The 21,302-nt window shown below is 37.3% G+C and overlaps 1 protein-coding gene across 1 annotated transcript in view; it reads left to right on the top strand.

The window, feature by feature from the left end:
• The window catches only part of UNC79 (unc-79 homolog, NALCN channel complex subunit), a 291,664-nt gene that overhangs the window by 183,040 nt on the left and 87,322 nt on the right, over positions 1-21,302 (top strand). Inside the window, exons 31-34 of the mRNA XM_036735956.1 lie at positions 1,280-1,387; positions 4,848-4,964; positions 9,202-9,285; positions 12,467-12,569. Coding sequence (XP_036591851.1) covers positions 1,280-1,387; positions 4,848-4,964; positions 9,202-9,285; positions 12,467-12,569 — 412 coding nt within the window. The remainder of the gene's footprint in view (positions 1-1,279; positions 1,388-4,847; positions 4,965-9,201; positions 9,286-12,466; positions 12,570-21,302) is intronic.

Here is a 21,302-nt window from a genome sequence, read left to right as displayed (position 1 = left end):
GCCAATTACTAAGCATCTACTTACTATCTGAGGCACAGCAGAAAACTAGTAAAAAAGTAGAAGAATCCTTTGAGCAGCATACATAGATAGCAAAAAATCCATATCTGGAGTTCATGGAGTTTACATATGATATCCTAATCTAAAGCTAATTCAAAGTGTTACAGGAAAGACAGAAGTGTGGAGAAGTATCTCTTCAGATTAGGCATCCTGACAGTAACAAGAAGTGTCCATTGACAATCTGACAGCCAGCGTGTAGAAAGGAAATGTGTAAACTTGGAAAAAATTTTAATATAATTATCTAGAAATCACTTATCTAGCAACCTTTTAATGCTTGGGATTTAACTGAGAACTACCAAGGTTGCAAGTTTTCCACATAAAAATTAGGGTATTTTTCTATAAAAATTTAAAAAAGCAGAGACGTCTGGGTGCTGTTTAGTATGGGGGAAAACCATTCTGCCTCAGCTGACCCTGTGAGCATCACTATATTACATTGTATTTTATTTGGTGAACATAATAGATAATGATGATCCCTACTTAATGAAAGGTTAAATTCATGATTTTGTATCTTCAATTTAAGAAAATTGGGAAGTATGTGATACATTTTGGAAAATTCCAATCCAAATGGTTAAAATAAAAATAAAACCTTTAGATGCTTAAGTAATAACTTGTAAGGATAACAGACAAAATTCATTTCTTATTGATGCTGGGAAAATGAGAAGAAACTGAGAAAACACTTTTTACCTTGGAACAGTTGGCACATTGTTGTTAAATAGTAGAGGAAGTAAGCTTCTCTTGCTACTTGCCTCAGTAATGAAGTAATAAATACAAGCCCTAAATTTATTTGGCGATGTTGGGAAAATCCCTTCATCCTTCCAGGCCTCAGTTTCCTGCTCAATACAGTGAAGAGGTTAGATTAGATGAGATTGTCTAAGATCCCTTCCAGCTCTGGCATTTTAAGGGCTGTTAGATAAACAATGTCATAAAGTTTAAATTGATTTGTTTTTGGTTTTCAGACTGAATCACCAATCATACAGCATTGAGCAGAATGCAGAATCTCTGCCTTGTGACTCTGCTCTGGGTTGTTTCTCGAGGGATAGATTTAGAGATATCAAAGGTGACTTGGATGTAGCTCTTTATGGGTCTTCTAGTCCCCACACCAGAAGCCATATGAAGAGTTTAGAGCTCCTGAAAACATAAAGGAAAGAAGAGAATGAAAACTATTCTTGGACTTTTTTCTTTAATCCATTTTTGAGGTTTTAAGTAACATTTCTCTTTATAGATTCTTCTGCTAAAGGACTTTCAACTTTGGAAATGCCCAGGGAATCTTCTTCTGCACCAACTTTAGAAGCAGGTGTGCCAGAAACAAGTAGCCATTCTTCTATATCAAGTAAGATTTCCATTGGCTTCAGGATATGAAACAGAATTATTGCATCCATCATATTGGTCTCATGTCATCATCTGATACATCAATCAAAATTCAGCCCATATTTGGAAGTGTATTATCTTAATACCTTAAGTTTCTTTGATTTTACCTGTTATGTAGTCAGAGGGCCTAAAGCTTAACATGACGTAGTATTGTTCAGCGTCTTGGGGGTTCAGTGGGCCATATGGATACTGGTTTGTTGCTAATACTAATTAGCCAAAAAAGGAATTATAATTGAATATGACCTTTTGTTTTAAGTGAAACCTACATCCAATCTGCTGCAGAAATAATAGTTATTGTAGATTGTTCTGGAGCTGTCATAAATACTACAAGTGAAAAAAAAGACTGTAGAAAAATGTTACTTAGAATTGCTTCCAAGATGGCCATTCCCCCTTTCCTCCCTCCAACCCCTCAAGTTTTATGTAAGACAAAATGGTAACTGGAGATTAAATTGGTTTTTTTCAACCTAGATATTTTGGTAAAAAAGACATAATTTAGAGTGGTTGTATAGGTGTTTCTGCACTGCCCTATTTTGTTTGACCTTAGATTTTTGTTTATAAAGACCTTGTGTCATGTGAAACAATACTCCAATCGAGCTGTGATCTCATCAGTATAGGGGTGTCTCCTCCAACAAGGCAGATCACAGCCTAGCTATGCCTGCCCAGTCTGTGTGACTCTTGTCCATATGTTCCCCTAGGTTCACAGGTGATAAAGTGAAGGTAAAACATATTGGAAATTTAACAAACCACAGCATCATAGAATCCCTGATTTAGAAGGAACCTTAGAGGTCTGGTCTAATCCCTAATTTAGGAATGACTTATCTCTAAAGCAGGGATCTATGGCAGTAGGAAGGCTTCAGTCAGTTTCCTAATACCTCATTTTATTACTGCCTATATAAAAGGACAGGAAATACCATTTGTATTTTAAAATGTCAAATCATTTTTAGCTTGAGTACTATACAGAAACCTGTGGCAGGCTGAATTTGGTCCACTTGCTATAGATGCCTGATCCTTGCTCTTTTGTCCTCTCCATTTGGAGGCACGCAGTGAACAGGAAATTTACCCTCCTGTGGAGGCAGCCCATTTCATTTTCTACAACTCTAATTATCAGAAAGTTCTTTCTTATTTGGGTCTGAAATCTGTCTCTCTAATTTATACCCATTGGCTTTGGTGCTCCTCCTTTCAGAGCCATGCTGAATCAATCCAGACCCATATTCCATAGCCCATTAGGGTATTTTGGTCTGGAACATTTCTTTTTGTATGAAAAAAACAATTTTGAGAAAATAAGAAGAACCCTAGTCACATATACTGTCATTTCCTCTGTTTGAATATCTGTTTATCTCTCTGTAGATAACAACATGCTAAAGTTAGTCTTTACTGGATCCACCCCGAAAAATAAGAATGTCTTTGAGAAATCAAATCCTTTATTCTAAAGGCCCATGTTAATCCCTATTGTTTTTGGAGTCATTTTAATTATAGCTGTGAAACAAAGTAAGGATCATCTAAGAAATCATTTCTTAGATTTTAACAGTCACCTGTACCCTCAACAACAGATGAAAAACTGTCAGTTCTATATCTAGTTCTATATCTAATTACTCTTATTTCATCAAGAGGGTGTGTTTAATAACTGGATAAAATATCCTTTTAAAAATTGAAGCACCAAAAAGATGAAAGCTTTTTGGGGGGCTGTTTTCCTTTCAGTTATTTTATGAAAGGAAACTGAAAAAACTGTATCTATCAAATCCTGGGTAGAATTCCAAGTTGAGTATATTTTAAGGAAGCTATGAAGGAGAAAATATTGAATTAATGAATTCATTTACTAGTAAAGCTAGTTAATTCATGTGTTTACCATAGATTACCACTAAATAAATCTTCACCACCAGAAGCATTTATTAAGCATCTGTTTGCATGTGGTACTAAGAAAAGCAATTTTACAAACTGATATAGAGATAGGAAGAGTCCCTGATCTCCAGTAACTCTACCATCTTTATGAAGTTCATTAGAGAATAGAATGTTGAGATCTTAAGCTCTTCTGTGGTTAAGTGTCATAATCTTAAAATTTGTTAAACTTTTAAAACATATTGTCTGCCTTTGGGTACTTCTTAGAGCTGTATATGTAGAAAAATTCATATATAGAATTGATTTATCTGTGACAAAAAGAATTTAAGAACATCTGCCTACATGAAATCTAGCAGCTATTCAGTGAATTCAAATATCTGAGACAACAATTCAGATAACTCTGGCCCTCAATTGGGCACTCTTTTCACAAACAGAATTTCAGTCGTAGGTTTTCTAGTAAATTTCTCATTTTGGTTGTGTAGACACAAGAATCCCACTCTTTGACCCAGGCTCAGCATCATACAGTGTTGCTAACCACATCATAAAAGCCATGCTAACAAACTGTTTGTTAATATCAGTAAGAATTTGAAAATTGGTTTCAAGTTGTCATTGTTGAGAAAAATGTCAATAACACTGTACTTTAAATGATTTGCCTATGGTTGTCAGTGATTTCTGATCATATTTTGTTGCCAGAGGGTACATTTTATGCCTTAAGAAATGGAAGATATGCTAATATGGTGCCAGTTAGCTAAACACATACATACAGATATCCAGATGTTCATTATCTTAGGAAAAAAAGCAACTGAATGGTGGACTCAGTATTTCAGAGTCATGGGATGGATAAGTGAAGTGTCATGCTGAAATAGAATACAAAATTCAAGAATTCTTAATTCTTTAACTACTTCAAACAAATACTTAACCCCTGGGTTTTCCTGGTTGGAGGAATGTGTCACAAACTGCAAAAAAGAGTTCATTTCACTGGGGAAATATTTGCGAATGCGTAACTTAAAATTCCTAGGAAGGCCTTTTACGCTGGTAAATTTCAAATAGTAGACCAATATTCAAATATTAATTTGTTGCAATATCTTAAAGATTGAGTCAATCTTCCTTAATTTTATGCCAGTTCCTGACTTGTGTGATCTGTGAGAAGTCACTTAATTACTCTGTGCCTCAGTTTTTCCATCTCTACAACGGGGATACTCTACTCTCTCCTCTTCTTTCCTCTCTCTGGAATCTCATGGGAATGTTATGAAGATTGGAGATTGAGACACTATGTGGGAAGATTCATGAATCCAAAGAAAAATGAATTATAAAGTATAGGTACAATTTTTTGGTTGTTGCTTATATTCCCAGCTGACAGATAAGGAATTTCTAAGTAGACACCATCTCCATAGCTGAGGGGAAAAGAGTATCTAAAATAATATACCGTAGTTATTCTTTGATCTGCACAGCAACATATACTTTTACTCATCAGTAATAAATTTCTGCTGAATGTTGAATGAATATAGATATAAGATTTTCAATCCTATGTGTGATACTGAAGTTTATTTTCCCCCTGTAACCGTCTTCTAATTTCCCCCATATAGCTCAGTATAGGCAAATGAAAAGGGGATCATTGGGAGCTCTGACAATGAGCCAATTAATGAAGCGACAGCTGGAACATCAGTCTAGCGCCCCTCACAACATCAGCAACTGGGACACTGGTGGGTCAAGCTTTTTTTTCCCTTCTTCCCCCCCCTTCAGCTAACATCACTCTTGGTATCATCCCTTGCCCTTTATAAATAACATAAAATATCTTTCCTGTCCTTCTATTCAGGCAGTAATAAAATAAGGTGATTATGAAATCCATTTGAACTTTCCTAGAGTCCTAGAGACACACATCTTTCTTTTGGAGGTCCCCAAATTTGTCATCACAAAGGCCAAGTGGTTTCAATATCCCATTTTGTGATGTTACAAAAAAGAAAGACTTGTGTCACCCATAGTCCATTTTCCATTTGTCACTGACGTGCATCACTGGCCAGTAGGCTTATGGTTGGTCAGCGAGGTCACCAGGCTGCAGCAGTGTGCCCTCATTCTCACATGATTTACTTGTGTCTCATCCCAATTTGTGACTGTCATGCCACATAAGTCAGCATAAAGCCTGGGAATATTATTTAAGTGATACATTTTGAACAGGGAACAGATGCTCAGGTCTCTATTTAAAGCAGCACAAAGTTAGCTGTCAGTATGCCTAGGTTTGGTTTGTTTTTGCCAGTGCCTAGGATCTTGTGCCTCAATTTCTCCATTTCTACAGCGAGGACTATAGTGTGTCACTCTCCTGCCTTTGCCCTCTCTCTATATTCTAAAGTGTTGCTGTCTTGAGCCAGAATTGCTAGAATCTGTGCTAGGAAATGTCTTCTTTTCCCTTTTTATAATAGTGAAGATGATAATTATAACAATTATTACTGACATTTAGACAGTTCTTTAAGGTTTGCAGAGTGCTTCACAGGTACGATCTTATTTGATCCTTACAGCTATCCATGAAATTAACGTTACTAGAATGATTATCCCCCTTGTGCAGGTGAGGGAACTGAGGCTCAGAAGAAATACCAGATGTGAGACTTGAACCCTAGTTTCTCCTGAATCCATGTCCAGCATGTGTACCGCTATATCATGTTGCTTAGGCCATGTATAAATCTGTGAATTATCAATTTGAGATTTGTGGGCCATCGTTTGCATCAGGATACTTTGAAATAACAGCTCACGTATTTGTAGTACTTAAGGTTTACGAAGCACTCTCCTCATAACAAGCTTGTGAGTTAGGTTTTGCAAGTATTATAATCTCCATTTTACAGATGTGGAAACTGAGGCTCAGGTAGCTAAGTGGCATGCCCAGGATCACGCATCTAGTTAAGTATCAGAGCCAGAATTTGATCCCAGATCTTCTGACTCTTAAGTCGAGCACTCATTCTGCTCCTACAGCGTGCTGCTCACCTGATCCTGATCATTACTATTCTGACTCTGGTCGCTTTGGGCTTGTTGTTTGTTTTGCTTTAACATTTTTCCTTATGATCAGAGATTTTTCATTTTCACAAAAACAAACACTTGACATTCATTCTGCCGGTCTGGTCCCAGAACAGAAAGTTGACTTAGATACTTCATCCTATTTTCTCCCATATATTTCCTCCTATTTTGGGGATAGGATGCACTGACAGGATGCTAATATTTTCAGTATATATCAGCTCTTAGGTCATAATGAAGAGGGATAGTATATGTCACCAAATGCCACAGAAAATCCTCCAGATGAAGAGAGGGGATTCTTACTTCAGATAAGGGATTGAGTAGATGACTTCTGAGGACTCTTCAAAGTCTGAGATTCTAAGATTTTCATATTAGGCAGTAGGTTCAGTGTTCTTCCTGTCTCTCCCCCTTTCCTTCAAACCCTCACAAAAATTCAAGTGTCCTAAGTTTAATATTTGCTATCCCCTTGGTATAAATTAATCCTAAAGCATATAGAAAAGAAGAGGAAGAAAAACCAAGCAACATAGATAGTCTACTAGCTATTAGCTCCTGAATAAATCAAGAGGTGACTATCTCAAGGTTTTTCCTTTATATGTGGGAAAGGATTGATTGAGGCTTGTTCACCATTATTTTTGCAATGAATCTAATAGAAGAAATACCCAGAATGGTAGTTCCTACTTGATCCATTGTATTTATAATAACTAAACTTCTGACCCCCTTGGCCAAGTAGATACTTTGACTATAAGGATTCTGTTTTTCCAAGACAGATCAGTTCCTCAATTATCTTCCTACCTCTCTGTATTCTTTAGTAGATGTCTCAGCTTAGGTCACCTCTCATAGTCAGTGTTTACATGCATGGTTTGAATTTGACTGATTTTTTAATGATGAAAAACTGAATGTAAACAATTTTAGAATCTCCATGCTACCAAACAGTCTATTTACAGATTTTTTTAATGTTTCATTTCACATTCCCTGTTGAGGTGTTATTTGAGTTTTCTTCACTTGAGTTCTGGAGGCTGTTTTTCCATTTCCTAAGCTCTCAAATCATCCCACTGTAAGAATTCTGTCTCTGTGTTCTTGTGAGCAGTCAGTGTGGTACAGAGAAAAGAGCACTGGACTTGGATTCAGAACGCTTATGCCCAAGTCTCGGCTCTGTCACTTACTGGCCATGTGACCTTGGCTACTTTAGGTGCTGACTTTCCTTACATGTAAAATGAGCACATCTGACAAAGGGATTTCGAAAGTCTTTCCCAACATTCTATGATTCTTTCCCAGTAAATCAGTTACTAGTAAATCAGTTAGGGATGCAACGCACCAGGTCAAATAGTGCTTTCTTTTCCCCACCTGCCATACACAGAGCGTATCATGCTGGGCATCAGATAGGGGGCAGGATGCAGATTTCAGATAAGACATGCCTGGTGAGCTTGATAATAATACTTAACGTTTAGATAAGGCCTGTTATGGGCCAGACGCCGCGCTCGGCGCTTTACAGACATTATGGGCCGGACGCCGCGCTCGGCGCTTTACAAACGTTACCTTATTTTTTCATCACAACAAACCAGTGCATTGTGCTGTTGTTATCCCCATTTTACAGATGAGGAAATTGAGGTAAACAGAGGCTGAAGGAAGTTGTCCAGGGTCACCCCGTAAGTGTCTAAGGCTAGATCTGAACTTAGGTCTCCGTACCACCTAGCTTGCCTATGTGCAAAATGGCCTATCTTAGGCATTGGGGGAGGGGCAGCGATGCTAAGGGCATGGTGGCAGGGCCGGGTAGGGGAGTGTACAGTTTAGTGGTTAAAGATATTATGGCAGTTTCATGGAACAAACTTCTTTCAAAGTCTTGCTTATTTCTGAAAGAACAAGTTTAACATCCTCAAGGGAAAGTGAAATAAAAAAAAAAACTCAAACCCAACAAAATAGATATTCTTAGTTTCATAACTTCAGAAGCCTAGGACCAAGGAAGTTATTAATCACCGGGTAAGAAGCTGGGAAGATTATAGATCCAGCAGGGGGCAGCAGAGAACCACTCCCAGGTCTGGTTAATGGGCAGTCTGCCCTGTAAAAATACCTGGAATGAGAGAGCTAGCCAAAGAAAATGCAGAAACCCAAGGGAGGCTAGCAAGTGAGGGAAGTAAGATTTCAGGTAGACAAAGTCAAGAGAGAGCAATACAGAGTTTTAAACTAGCTAGGCAGTAGGCAGACATAATAGTGTACAAATAAAGAAAGAGGCAATGAAAACTGACAAGTTCATGCAGGTCTGGACGTCTTTTTATATCCAGCAGAGCCTTTGAGGGGGATGCCTCCCCCTCCAGTCTCTAAAGAGGCATCTCTGAGCTTCCCTGTTGCCCAGGCAGGCATTTGACATCTGGCATGGATACTGACTGATTCACTTTAGCTAACCATCTTCAAAATGCTTCATCACTACTCATCTGGGTGACTTGCTTCTTTGCCTCATCATTCCTTTCAAACAGATGTTTCCTAAGCATCAGTCTTCCTTCCTCACTTTACTGTTGGTTGGGTACACATTATCTCTCTAATACCAGTTCACATGTGTTCTTGGGCCATTTTCCCTCACTTTCTTTCTTGTCATAACCTTAATTTAATTGATTTGAAGTTTTTCTGGTGTGTTGTGTGTGTGTGTATATGTGTGTGTAAAACATTTCTTCTTGAACCTTGACATTGGTACTTCATTCTACCTTAAAAGATCTTAAATTTGAAATTTTTTCAATGACAGAATTATTTGATGTTGCCAGGTGGTCTCTTTTTGATGAATCAGTTTGCATGCCAATGGTAGCTAAACATAAACTTTTCCTTACCCTAATATCCTGGCCATTTCTTTAAAAAATTATCAACAGACTCACCAAACAATTATTAGTTTATGTCTTCATGTTGTGAACCATGCTGTATCACTGGAGATTGAAATGCTCTGTTTATCCACAGAACAGATACAGCCTGGGAAGCGTCAATGTAATGTGCCAATGTGCCTAAACCCTGAACTGGAGGGACCACCGCTAAGAATGAGAGGTTAGTTCAGTCTCTGCTTTTGCCTCCTGAGATCACCACCAAGTTGATTTCACCATTTCTTGCTGTTTGTGGTCATGTACCTGGGTTCTGAGTGGTGCCATTACCAGCTTTCCCTATGAAGTCAATCTACCATATCCAGATAGACATGGCTTACTCTCCTTTCAAGATCAGGGAGGTCAGTGCAGGTCTATGCCTACATTCCATTTCAGACAGATGGCAGAGTATTTTTTGCTCTCCTCACTTTCCAAAAAGAACAAGGACAGGCTGATCTTCAGTCTCAGTTTGCGTGTCTTGGTTGGTTGGTAGCAATTCTAGTCCTTCCAGGACCCTCTCATGTCCTCTTTTTTTCATTTGTTGGCTCCAAATGAACCCCTATGAACAGAGACCAAGATTCTAGCATCTCATATTCATAGCTAAATTTAGTTGTCTTTTCCCCTTCAAATGAATTTAACACATATTTATTAAATGCCTATTGTGCTAGGTCATATGGAAGACACAAAAGGTCCTTTGCCCTCATGGAGCTTATAGTTTAGTAGATATGCAAATAACTATAACAAATAATATTATATGATAATTGTGTTATTTTCTACGTACAAAATAAAGTGCTATGTGATGTCTAAGGGGGAAGATTGTTATAAACAGCCAGGGTTGGGGCAGGATCTTAAATCTAATAGAATTAATAGCTACAAAGGCATTTGAATGATGATGGTGGAAATCAAATTTCTTTCACTGGCAAAGAGAGGACCTCATTGCTAGAAACTGAAGTTTCTGGGATTGTTCTTGGGGTCTCAGACTTGAGTGTTCCCAGAAGATAATGACATTATCGCCAAAACGAATAGTGATCTTTGCTTTAGTCTCTACTGTTGACTTGGGGCTTCTGCAGTGACATCTTTGCCATTGCTAGTGCTCGGGATATAGAAAAAATGGAACTCGTTAGGTAGTGAATCTGAGATTATTCCGGCAATTAGGAGAACAGGACGCTGATATTGTTTCAGTTTTAGCGGTCACTTGGACACTATAACAAAGTGTCTTTCTTTTTTTCTTTTCCGGGCTTTCTCTATTCTCCCTCCCTCCATAATTCGCCTTCCCCATGGCACTTGCTGCTTCTAGAATTATACTAGCTGCTAATATTGTTTGATGCAACAAGAGCTAATATTTAATGGTTGATAATTCTCATAGTTTCTGCATTCTAGCAGCAACGTACTGTGGATTCTGCACTGCCAGAAATCAAGATAAGACTACTGTATGCATATGGGGAAGGCATTTTGATGATATTGTTGTCTAAAGTGCTTATTTCTTTAGAGAGAGTGGAAAGAATGATGCCGTCTGTGACCTACAACAGATTAGTGACAAAACTACCAGAGTGATTTTGAATTTTGCCCTTCTTCTTGAACTTTTCATTGTGTTGGCTACAATACTGTGGCTTTATATTATAGTTGGCTATCACTATTGGCAAAAGACTTAAGGATTTTCACTGGAGACCCTACTATAGCTATGTCTACACATCACCAAATATCCAAGTAAATTTCTCACTTTTGACTTAGACACAATTTGTGCTGGTTCAAGAAGTATTAGCATAGAATCAAGACCTTTCATTTGTACCTTGCTATCATTCTTGCTCTTTTTTTGAAATAAATGACATCACACCATTTAACATCAACCATTTTTGTTCTGGTCAATTTTTTTTGTACTCATAACTTATTTACACTTACTTTTGCTTCAAGCTCTGGATTTCTTCCAGTTGAAACAGCTTTCTCTTATCAGATCATTTCAAGATCCTTTGACAGTAGTCTTGTTTTATAATAAGCGTTCAATGAAATTTTGAGGAGTGCGAGGATTTTTTTTTAAATCACACAGCTTATCAAACTCAGTATTGGAACTAGTGTGTAGTCTTGGGAGCAAAACAAATGCCATTAAAAGCATTCTTCTATACCTTTCTTTTGACTTTGGGTCTCTTGTTTCATGCGAATGTATTTAGAAGTCTAAGGAATACTAAAGAATGTGTTTAATCTATAGAATGTGTTTAGTAGTCTAGACTACACATATAGAAAAAAGCCTATAATACAGTCATGAACCAAATGCCCTTACTCTTGCTTTTCCATGGAGATGTGCTGTATTCTTTTTTTTCTTCAGATTAAGAGTACTCCATTTGTTCTCTGTTCCCAAATTCTTTTCCCTTTGGAAATATAATTCTGTAGGATGTCACTTTCCTCTTTGGAGATAGATTATAGGATCTTCCACAATTTTTGCTCTATTCTAAGGGAATTTACTGGTAACTTCATGATTTTTCAGACTCTTTAATGACTGTCATGGTTTTCAATTTTTTCCCATTAAAGAATTTGAATACTCTGCTATTACTCTGGTGATTATGACATTTTCTTTAGGCTATCAGTTTAGGTTGTTCCTTGGGGGTGGTTCTTTACACCCATACACTAGATGTCTTTCAAGCACCAAGTGGTTGTCATCATAGCTTTCTGTATTCCATGTTTATGGAGATATTGCCAATTTCAGGTTTATGATGCTAGCTTTCATTGAAGACATATAAATCTTGGCCTCATGCAGGGTGAAGGAAGCTTCGCCAAGGGTTTCAACTCTCTGGCTAGCACTTTAAACTCAAATTTGTATTTCATTCACAGATGCTTTGGTGAACAAATGAAGACTATCTTAGTTTTGAGGGGACATGGGTCTATTTGTTAATATAGAGAACTGTGTTAATATAGATCTTTTATATTGCTCCTATATCTACCTGAAAATAGCAGGATTTCTGTGTAGGAGCTTGACATGATATTTGGGTGTATTCTTTCACTGTGGTGAGAAATCCATGTCCATAACTGATACAGATTTACCCTCTTTATGGACTCACCATTGTCTTTTTTCCCATTAGCTCACAACTATACTTAGGTGTTTGCAGAGCTGAGAAGGAAGGGGCAATGGTGGAATAGATAGGCAGTCAGCTCCTGGAGCTCTGCAAGGAAAATCAAACAAGATCATAGTTAAAAAAATTAATAGTAGTGCTGAAGTATTTTTCAAAATGCAATTTAGGGGAACCACAAAGGGAAGCAATCTGGTTCTGTCTCTGTGAAACTGTTACTTGGAGATTTTTGAGGATGAGAAATAGTCCATTGTTGGGCAGGCATGAACCAATCTCTCTTCATCAGTTGTTTCTTTACTGCATACTCAGGTGCTACTAAATCCAGCCTGCTGTCAGCGCCGAGCATAGTAAGCATGTTTGTACCTGCACCAGAGGAATTCACTGATGAACAGCCCACGATGATGACTGACAAGTAAGCTTACAATATTTTCTTCACAATGTTTTCAGAATTAAATTTGCTCCACCATTGTTACAAGAAGTACAGGAAAAGGATAATATATATAATATATATGTACATATGTATATGTACATATATATATATGTGTGTGTGTGTGTGTGTGTGTGTGTGTTCATGTGTATGTTTGTGTATGAAACTCACAAATTTTAAAAAAGGAACCATTATGCCTGAATGGATGCAATGAATGTATTGGTAGTCATCAGAAATCATCTGGGAGGTTCAGAAAAATCCTACTGTATGGATAGCTTTTATTTCTTCCTCAACATTTTTGGATTTTATTGTTATAAAAGCATTTACAACTATATCCATATAAGAGGCAGTGGTGTGATGGAAAGGGGCATTGGTCTTAGACTGGAGACCTGGGTGGGAATCTCTACATAATAGTTGTATGACTTTAGATAAATTGCTTCACCTCTGTGGGCTTTTAATTTCCTTAGCTGGAAGAAATAATCTCACTGGTTCCTTCCAGCTATGACATTCTTTGTTGCATCTTAAGCTCTCTTCCAGCTCAGACTTTCTATATACATTAGAAAATTCTGTCTTTTGAGGCCTCTTACATTGCTAAGATTCTACGTTTTATGTTATAAAGTCTCTTCCAAGTCAAAAGTTCTGCCTTTCTGACATTCTCCCTTTTGAGTTTCTTTTTAGATCTAACATCCTGAAATTCTCAGTTTTTGAGCTAATGTAGAAAATTGCTAATTCAGTGTCTTTTTTGTAGCATGGAGGTAACTGGGTTCTCAAAGATTATAGCAGCGTAGCACAAAATCATGCAGGTTCTGCCAAGCTGGAAAGACTTCCAGTACTATACCTGTGAAGATTTTAATTGTACTAGAAAAGTCTGTCACCAGAAACTTCCCTACTAAGTGATGTATTCTTAGTTCATGGTAATCCATGAAACAAGTATGCAGTCATTTTCTGTTTTCCTGCCAGGGTTGTTGGATTGGCAGACAAAGAGAGCAGGGGATACTAAGAATCACATAGTACTTAGATTGTCTACAAACAATAATTTAACTATAGATATTCTTAATTTGAGACTTTGTCCAGTAATCAGTGAGGTGATTGATACATGACTAGAGGAACTGATTCACATTGATATTCTTGATATGAACGAAACCAAAAAACATAAGGAGGTTGCAGCTAAATGGAAGGACAACTCACTTGTTTTCTTTGGAAAGGTGAATAAAAAAGTTGGCAAAATTGGTTTTACCATGCAGCCAAAGGTAACAACAAACATCATTTTATAGTGTACTTTGTTGTCTTGTCTTATACTATTTATAAACATAAGCAAAGACAGCCATGGTGATAATTCTAGGCTTTAGTTGACATTAGAAAATGAAAAAGGAGGAAAAATTTATGATTAACTTAAGAAAATTCTCTAAATTAAGGTAATATATAACTTGATGCTAAGTGACTTTAATGAAAAGGAGAGAATAAGGGAGGGTGGCAAAAACTATGTAGGAAAATGTAGTTCAGGATTAGGAAATGAAAGAAGGGGAAAGCTTTGAGACTAATTAGCAGTTTCATGTTTGTACTTTATTTTGTTTCATATTTTAAAACATTTTTACTGACATCGCTTGGTGTTTTTTTACATCACCTGCATTTCCCAATGTATTTCTTTCCACCCCCACTCTTCCTTCCCAAAGAGCCATCCCTTGTAACAAAAAAAAGGAGGAAAGGAAATTAAGTAGAACTGACCTATATGTGAAAAGAAGTCTGGCATTATATATCCATAGTCTCCCTCCTGTGCAAAGAAGTGGGGAGAAGCCTTTTCATATCTTTTCTTTGGGACCCAACTTGGTCATAAAATTTCATAGCATTGAGTCTTCTCATGTTTCATTTTTACAGTACAGTAATATCTAATTACATTCATCTACCATAACTTATTTAGTCATTCCCTAATCAATAGGCATCTACTTTGTTTCTAATTCTTTACTACTACAAAAAGTGCTAATCTAAATACTTCCACACATATGGACTATTTTATTTTATTACTGACCTCCTTGGGATATATACCTAGTCTAGAAATGGAAACTGAGTCAAAGGGTATGAACATTTTTGTAACTTTATTTGCAAAAGGGAAAGGTCTCTTGTGGAAGGTGAGACTTGAGCTGAATCTTGAAGGAAGCCAGGGAAACCAAAAAGGTAGAGATGAGGGGCAGAGAATTTCAGTCATGAGAGTAATCCATTGCAAACAAAGGGAGATGGGAGATAGAGAGTGTTGTTTTTGAGGAACTGAAAGTAGGTAGGGCATATGAAGGGGAACAAAGTATATGTAAGAAAAGGACAGGTTATGGAGAGCTTTAAATGCCAAACAAAGAAGTTTATACTTGGTTCTGGAGCTTATTGAGTTGAGTAGGTGTGGGATAGGGAGTGAGACCTACACTTTAGAAAAAGCACTTTGGCAGCTGAGTAGAGGATATATTGGAGTGGGGAGATGAGTCAGGAAGACTAGTTATGTCTATTGCAGTAGTCCAGGAGAAAGACAATGGGGGCTTGAACTAGTGTGGTAGTTGTGTGAGTGGAGGGGATGTGACATAGAGGAGAGAAGTTACAGGATAGAAATGACCTGGATTTGTCAACAGACTGCATATGTGATATGAGAGAGTGAGAAAGGGGGGATGACACTGAAATTATAGACCTACATTAATGAGAGGATGGTGGCTTTTTTGACAGTAATGAAGAAATTGGAAATAGGGGAGAGATTTGGGGAAAAGATAATGAGTTATGTTAAGGACACGTTGAGTTTGAGATGCATATTTTGCATCTTTGAAATGTCCTGGAGGTAGTTAGTGATATATGTGTTATATATACATATATGAAACATATATGTGATATGCGAAAAATATATGTGATATATGTATATATGTATGTATATGTGTGTATATATGTATATATGTGTGTGTATATACATATATATGTATATGTATATGTATATATGTATATATATATTTCAGTTGCTAGGTTCTGTCCCACTCTTTCTGACCCTGTATGGGGTTTTCTTGGTAAAGGTATTAGGCAAACAGGGTCACATAGCTAGTGAGTATCTGAGGCTAGATTTGAATGTAGATCTTCCTTACTCCATGCCCAGCACTGTATCCACTGAACCACTTAGCTGCTCCCACATATGTATGTATGTATGTAAGTAATTGACTATTCGTGCATATATCCATGCACGTGTGTGTATATATTTTACACGCACATACACATGCCCTCATATATCTGTGAACAATCAGTCGGTCAATCAGCAAGCATGTATTAATGTGCCATGTGCTAGGATTACAAAGAGAAAACTAAAACATCCCTACCCTCAGTGAGCTTACACTCACTTATTTCAATGTGTCCCTGTCTACTGGCTCGTTCACTTTTGTCTATAAACATGCCCGTGTCTCCACTGCCACCAGCGGCTGTGGTGCTGAAATGGCCAGAGATGGCCGAATGCCCTGGAGAGTGAAAAGAAAAACACAGGCCAGGTGGGAGACTAAAGAACAGCTTCGTTTATTTAACTGAGGGACAGGGCTTATATACTTTTTTAGGCAAGCAGAATCAACAAATCTATGTGCGAGGCATTTGCATAATGCATGACTTTCTCGTGCTTTTATTCCTCTTTTGCCATAAACAATATTGTCTTAATAGCCCACAGGTGGTATTTAGCACATGTGTGCCATGGTTTTTGAGAGAGCACATGTGTACCGAGGAGGCTTGAAGAGCCTTCATCCTGAGCAGCACGTGTATGCCGAGGGGCGGTGGGGGGGATGGAGAGCCCATGTGCCGAGTTATCAGCCCAAGGGCAAGAACAGGCCTCTGGCCTGTATCTCATCCCAGAATGGACTTTCTCAGAGCTGGCCCTCTATACTCCACCATCCTGAAAAAAACCTCATTTGATCCTTACATCTTTGCCATCTATAGTCCTAGATCTCTTCTGCCCTATGTAGCCAAATTCCTCAAAATGTCCATCTACAATAGATGCCTGCACTTTCTCTCCTCTTGCTCTCTTCTTAATCTCTTACAGTCTGGCTTCTGACTTTATCATTCTACCAAACTACTCTCTTCAGAGTTACTGAGGATTTTTTATTTCCAAATCCAGCGGTCTTTTCTTAATCCTCATTCTTAACCTCTCTTCAGCCTTTGACACTCTTGATCACTCTGTGCTCCTTGATACTCTCTTCTCTCTAGGTTTTCAGGACATTACTCTCTCCTGGTTCTCCTGTCTATCTGACCACTCCTTCTTGGTCTCCTTTGCTGGATCCTCATTCAGATCATACCTTCTAACTGTAGGTGTCCCTCAGGGTTCTGTCCTGAGCCTTCTCTTTTCCCTCACTTAGTGATCTCATCAGCTCCCATGGATCTCTATGCTGATGATTCTCAAGTCTCCCTATCCTGCCCCAAACTTTCTGCTGACCTACACTATCTCACCTCTAATTCCTTTTCAGATATCTCGAACGAGAAGGATGTTCAGTAGACACATAAAACTAAACCTATCTAAAACAGAACTGATTATCTTTCCCCCAAACCTCCCTCCCCTCTTACATTCCCAGGTACTAGAGAGAACAACACCGACCTTTCTATTCCTCAGGTTCAGACCTTATTAGTTCTCCTCAATTTTCTAAACCTCCACCTACTCCACAATATCCAATCTGTTGCCAAGGCCTTTTGATTTAATCATTGCAATATTTCTCTAATATGCTTCCTTCTCTCCTCTGACACCTCAAGAGTACAGACACTCATAACCTCATGCCTGGATTATTTACGATAGCCTGCTGGTGATTCTGCCAGCCTTGAGCCTCTCCCCACTCCAATCCATCCTCCATTCAGCCACCAAAGTGATTTTCCTAATGTTCCTAATGTTCAGGTCCAACCATGACACCCTCTATTCAATAAGCTCCAGTGGCTCCCTGTCATATCCAAGATCAAATACAAATTCTGTTTTCTCCCTTCATAACCAAGCCTTCCCTAACCATTCTGGTCTTCTTACACCTTGCTCCCTGCCATGTACTCTTTGATCCAGTGACACTGGTCTCCTGACTGTTCCATGGATGAGATACTCTATCCACAGCTTCAAGTATTTTTTTCCTGCTATTCCCCCTGCCTAGAATGCTGTCCTTCCTCAACTCCACATAGTGACTTCCTTGTCTTCCTTTAAATTAAAATTCAAATCCCATCTTTTACAGGAAGACTTTCCTAATCTGTCATAATTCTAGTGCCTTCCCTCTGATAATGACTTTCCATCAATCCTGTATAGAGCTTGTGCATGTATTTGTTTGCATGTTGTCTCCCAGCTCATTAGATTGTAAGCTCCTTGAGGGCAGGGACTATCTTTTGACTCTTTGTATATCCCCAACACTTAGCACAGTTCCTGGGCACATTGTAGGTACCTACTAAATGTTTATTGATTGATTGATTCTAATGGTGAAGAGCATGTATAAACATGTTCGTATAAAGATACACACAAAGTAGAAACAAGGTAATTTTAGAAGGGAAAATACTAGCAGCTAGTGGGATCAGGAAAATGTCTTTGACTTCCCTATAGAAAATAGTGCTTTATATGAGTCTTGAAGGAAGCCAGGGATTCTAAAAGCAGAGGTAAGGAGGGGTGGCATTTTATGCATAAGGAGCAGTCCGTGAAAGGGCACGCATGCTGCTCTGTTTCATGTCCTTCATTGACTATCCCTCATGAACAGGTAGCTTCTTCTTTCTCAAGTCAATTTGGAGGGATTGGTACAGTTGACAGATTAAAGGAACAACTGTGAGTGCTCCAAAAGTATATTACCAAAATCTTAGAACAATATTATACAGTGTAGAGGTTCTATTACTTTGTTTCTCTAGATTCTATTAACGCCTTCAGGTTCTAGAGGGAAGCAGGAAGAAATTTTGGTACTTTGAGTAAAGTGCCACCTGGTATTTGTAATATAACTCACATATTTATAACTGAACAGGCCTACATAGCCTGTATCATAGGGAAATTAGGAGAGGCTGCCTTAGACTTGGAAGGGATGCCATTAATAGAAGAAGATAGTGCTTTGAATCAAAATTCAATGATATTTGGCTGTCCTCATATGACATGGGACTACTATAGCTTCAATGCTAAAGATTAGGCAGCATTTGAGAGCACTGCTAGAGGATTTAAATGAATTTTTGCTCACAGGAACCTTATACCTATACAGCATGGGCAATGGCAACCAATAACATCACAAAAAATGGAAAGAGTATATTTTAATAGATAAAATATAACTGTCACTGAGAAGGGAATCATTTCAGAATGAAAAATTATATGTATAAGGAAATAGGGAAAGGGCTATATAAAGTGATAAAAAGAAAAATCAGTATAACAGGAATTGTTTGGTTTTTTTTTGTAGGGCAGTTGGGGTTAAGTGACTTAGGTCACACAGCTAGTACATGTGTCAAGTGTCTGAGGCCAGATTTGAACTCAGGTCCTCCTGACTTCAGGGCTGGTACTCTACTCACTGTGCCACCTAGCTGCCCCTAGTATAACAGGAATTGAATCCACACAGATAACAACTCCAAAATATTTCTAGCAGTCCATTATCCCAGTTTCTCTCTAGTCCACCAGTATAATTCATGTTTTTTTTTGGTGTACTTTTACCATTCTAGTGGGTTTAAGTTAATATCAGAAGATTGTCTTGATTTACATTTCCCTGATTATCAAAGAATTTAGGCATCTTTTCATTTTGTTTTATTTTAAGGATTGTTTGCTTGTGTCTTTTGACCATCATTCCATTGAGGAGTGAATATTACTTAAGAACTACTGTATCAAACTGCCTTTTGGATGTCAGACCTTAATCTGACATATTTACTGTATTCATTTTTTCCAATTCCATTTTTTAAACTTTAGAAGTTTTATTTACTATTTTGCAAAATCCTTTTATCTTTCTAAAATTAAATCAATAAACTTTTCTTCTAGACCCAATAACTTCTTTCAAGTATTTGATTGATGGAACTGTAGGACACAAATATTATTCTTATTTCTAAGCTCATTTTTATGGGAGAGTTCAGTCCATTGATATTTAGCTTTGAAATAATTAGATTTATCTTTTCTTCAATCATTCTGTTGGATGAGAAGACAATTTTTTTATTCTGATAATTTTTGTCAGTAATTAACTCAAAATAACTAAACTAACCCAAAACAACCCCCAAAGCACTCTAAACAAAATTCCTCTGTTTTATATCAATAAGTGTGTCAGTTTTATAAACTCGAATATTCCCTTATCAAAGATAGGAGCTGGGCTTTAAGATCATTTTGTCATAAATTCTTCCTCTCTCGCCACCCCTCCTCACCCTATATCCCTTTTTCTCTTTTCTCTGTGTCTTTGAAATACTCTTCTGAAACATTTAACACAATTCTCTAAGGAGTTCTCACATTTTGTTAGTAACTAGATTATCTTGATTTGAGAAGTGTTAATTGTTTTAAATGCCTATCTAATTACTTATCTTTTTGTTGTTCAGAGGCTTCTTTGAAGTAAATATGTATCTCTGCAAAATTATCTCTACAAAATTTTCAGTCTACATATTCCTCAAGTGTCCATCTTTTGCCTTGAAACTGTACTGAATTTGGCTGGGTAAATTCTTGGTTTGCGGCCCATGCTTCTCAATTTTGCATGTACTATATTCAAAATTTTCCCATCCTCTTTTGTCTTCCTCAAGAAGTTTGCCATGATCATGATTAATGTTCTTTGGTAAGTAAATTCTGATTTTTTTCATGGTAGCTTACAGTATTTTTTCATTATCATTATAAATTAGAGCTTAACTATATTATGTCTGGACACCTTGAATCTTTGCTTTTTCCATGTAGGAACCCTATGGATTCTGTTTATAGATTGTTGCTTTCTTTGCTGGTGATTTCATATTCTTTTGTTTTTCCTTCTTATCAGATGGCTGCATCTTGACCTTCTCGAAGCTGTTACTTGCTCTGAATTCTTATTCTTTAGATATTACATTAGTTTTCTAGACCTGCATTGAACTTTATCGGTCGTAATTCTATTTTTCCTTGCACTCGGTGTATTGTTATTGATTCCATTGATTCCTCAGTTTTTACTTTTATGCTCTATATCAGTCATTTTCTTTATTATTCCCTCCTAATCATTTTTAAGTATCTTTTAATTCTAGATTCATTTTCTCTAAGATCTTAATTTGGTCTTATGATACTCTTGACAGCATTAATATTTATTTAATTTCTTTAAATACCATTCAAGAGTGTCTCAGAATATTTAAATTGTTTATTTTTCAATCAGCATTCCTCTTGTACATTTTTTTTAGTTGCTCCGAAATTTTTTTAAAGTATGTCAAAATTTTGTTCCATTTCTTTTTTGGTTGATTTTTATTTTCTTCTGTGTTTTTAATGCTATTTTTCGTCTCTTTATTATTTTGATTTGTTGTTTTTTGAATGGTCTGTGAGGATCCTGGTTTCCTTTGAACCTCTTTTTCCTCTTGACTGAATGCACTCATATATCTTCTTTTTCTGCTTGAATCAAGGATTATCCTTGATGAAAATATGAAAAGAGAACAAAGAGGCTTTTGCAGAACGTTTTCTGCTAGAGATTGCAGGTTTATAATAACAGTTTAGGTAGAGGTAAAGAGAACAGAAGATTCCATTTGGATGTTTTTTGTTGTGTTACAAAAGAACAACACCACATTTGATTTTTTGGAGCAAAGGATAGCTTTTGGGATTCTCCT

This window comes from Trichosurus vulpecula, chromosome 8 (genome assembly GCF_011100635.1).
Source record: "Trichosurus vulpecula isolate mTriVul1 chromosome 8, mTriVul1.pri, whole genome shotgun sequence".
Lineage (NCBI taxonomy): Eukaryota > Metazoa > Chordata > Mammalia > Diprotodontia > Phalangeridae > Trichosurus > Trichosurus vulpecula.
The sequence above is the reverse complement of the archived record's forward strand: the minus strand, read 5'-3'. Positions and strand labels throughout refer to the sequence as shown.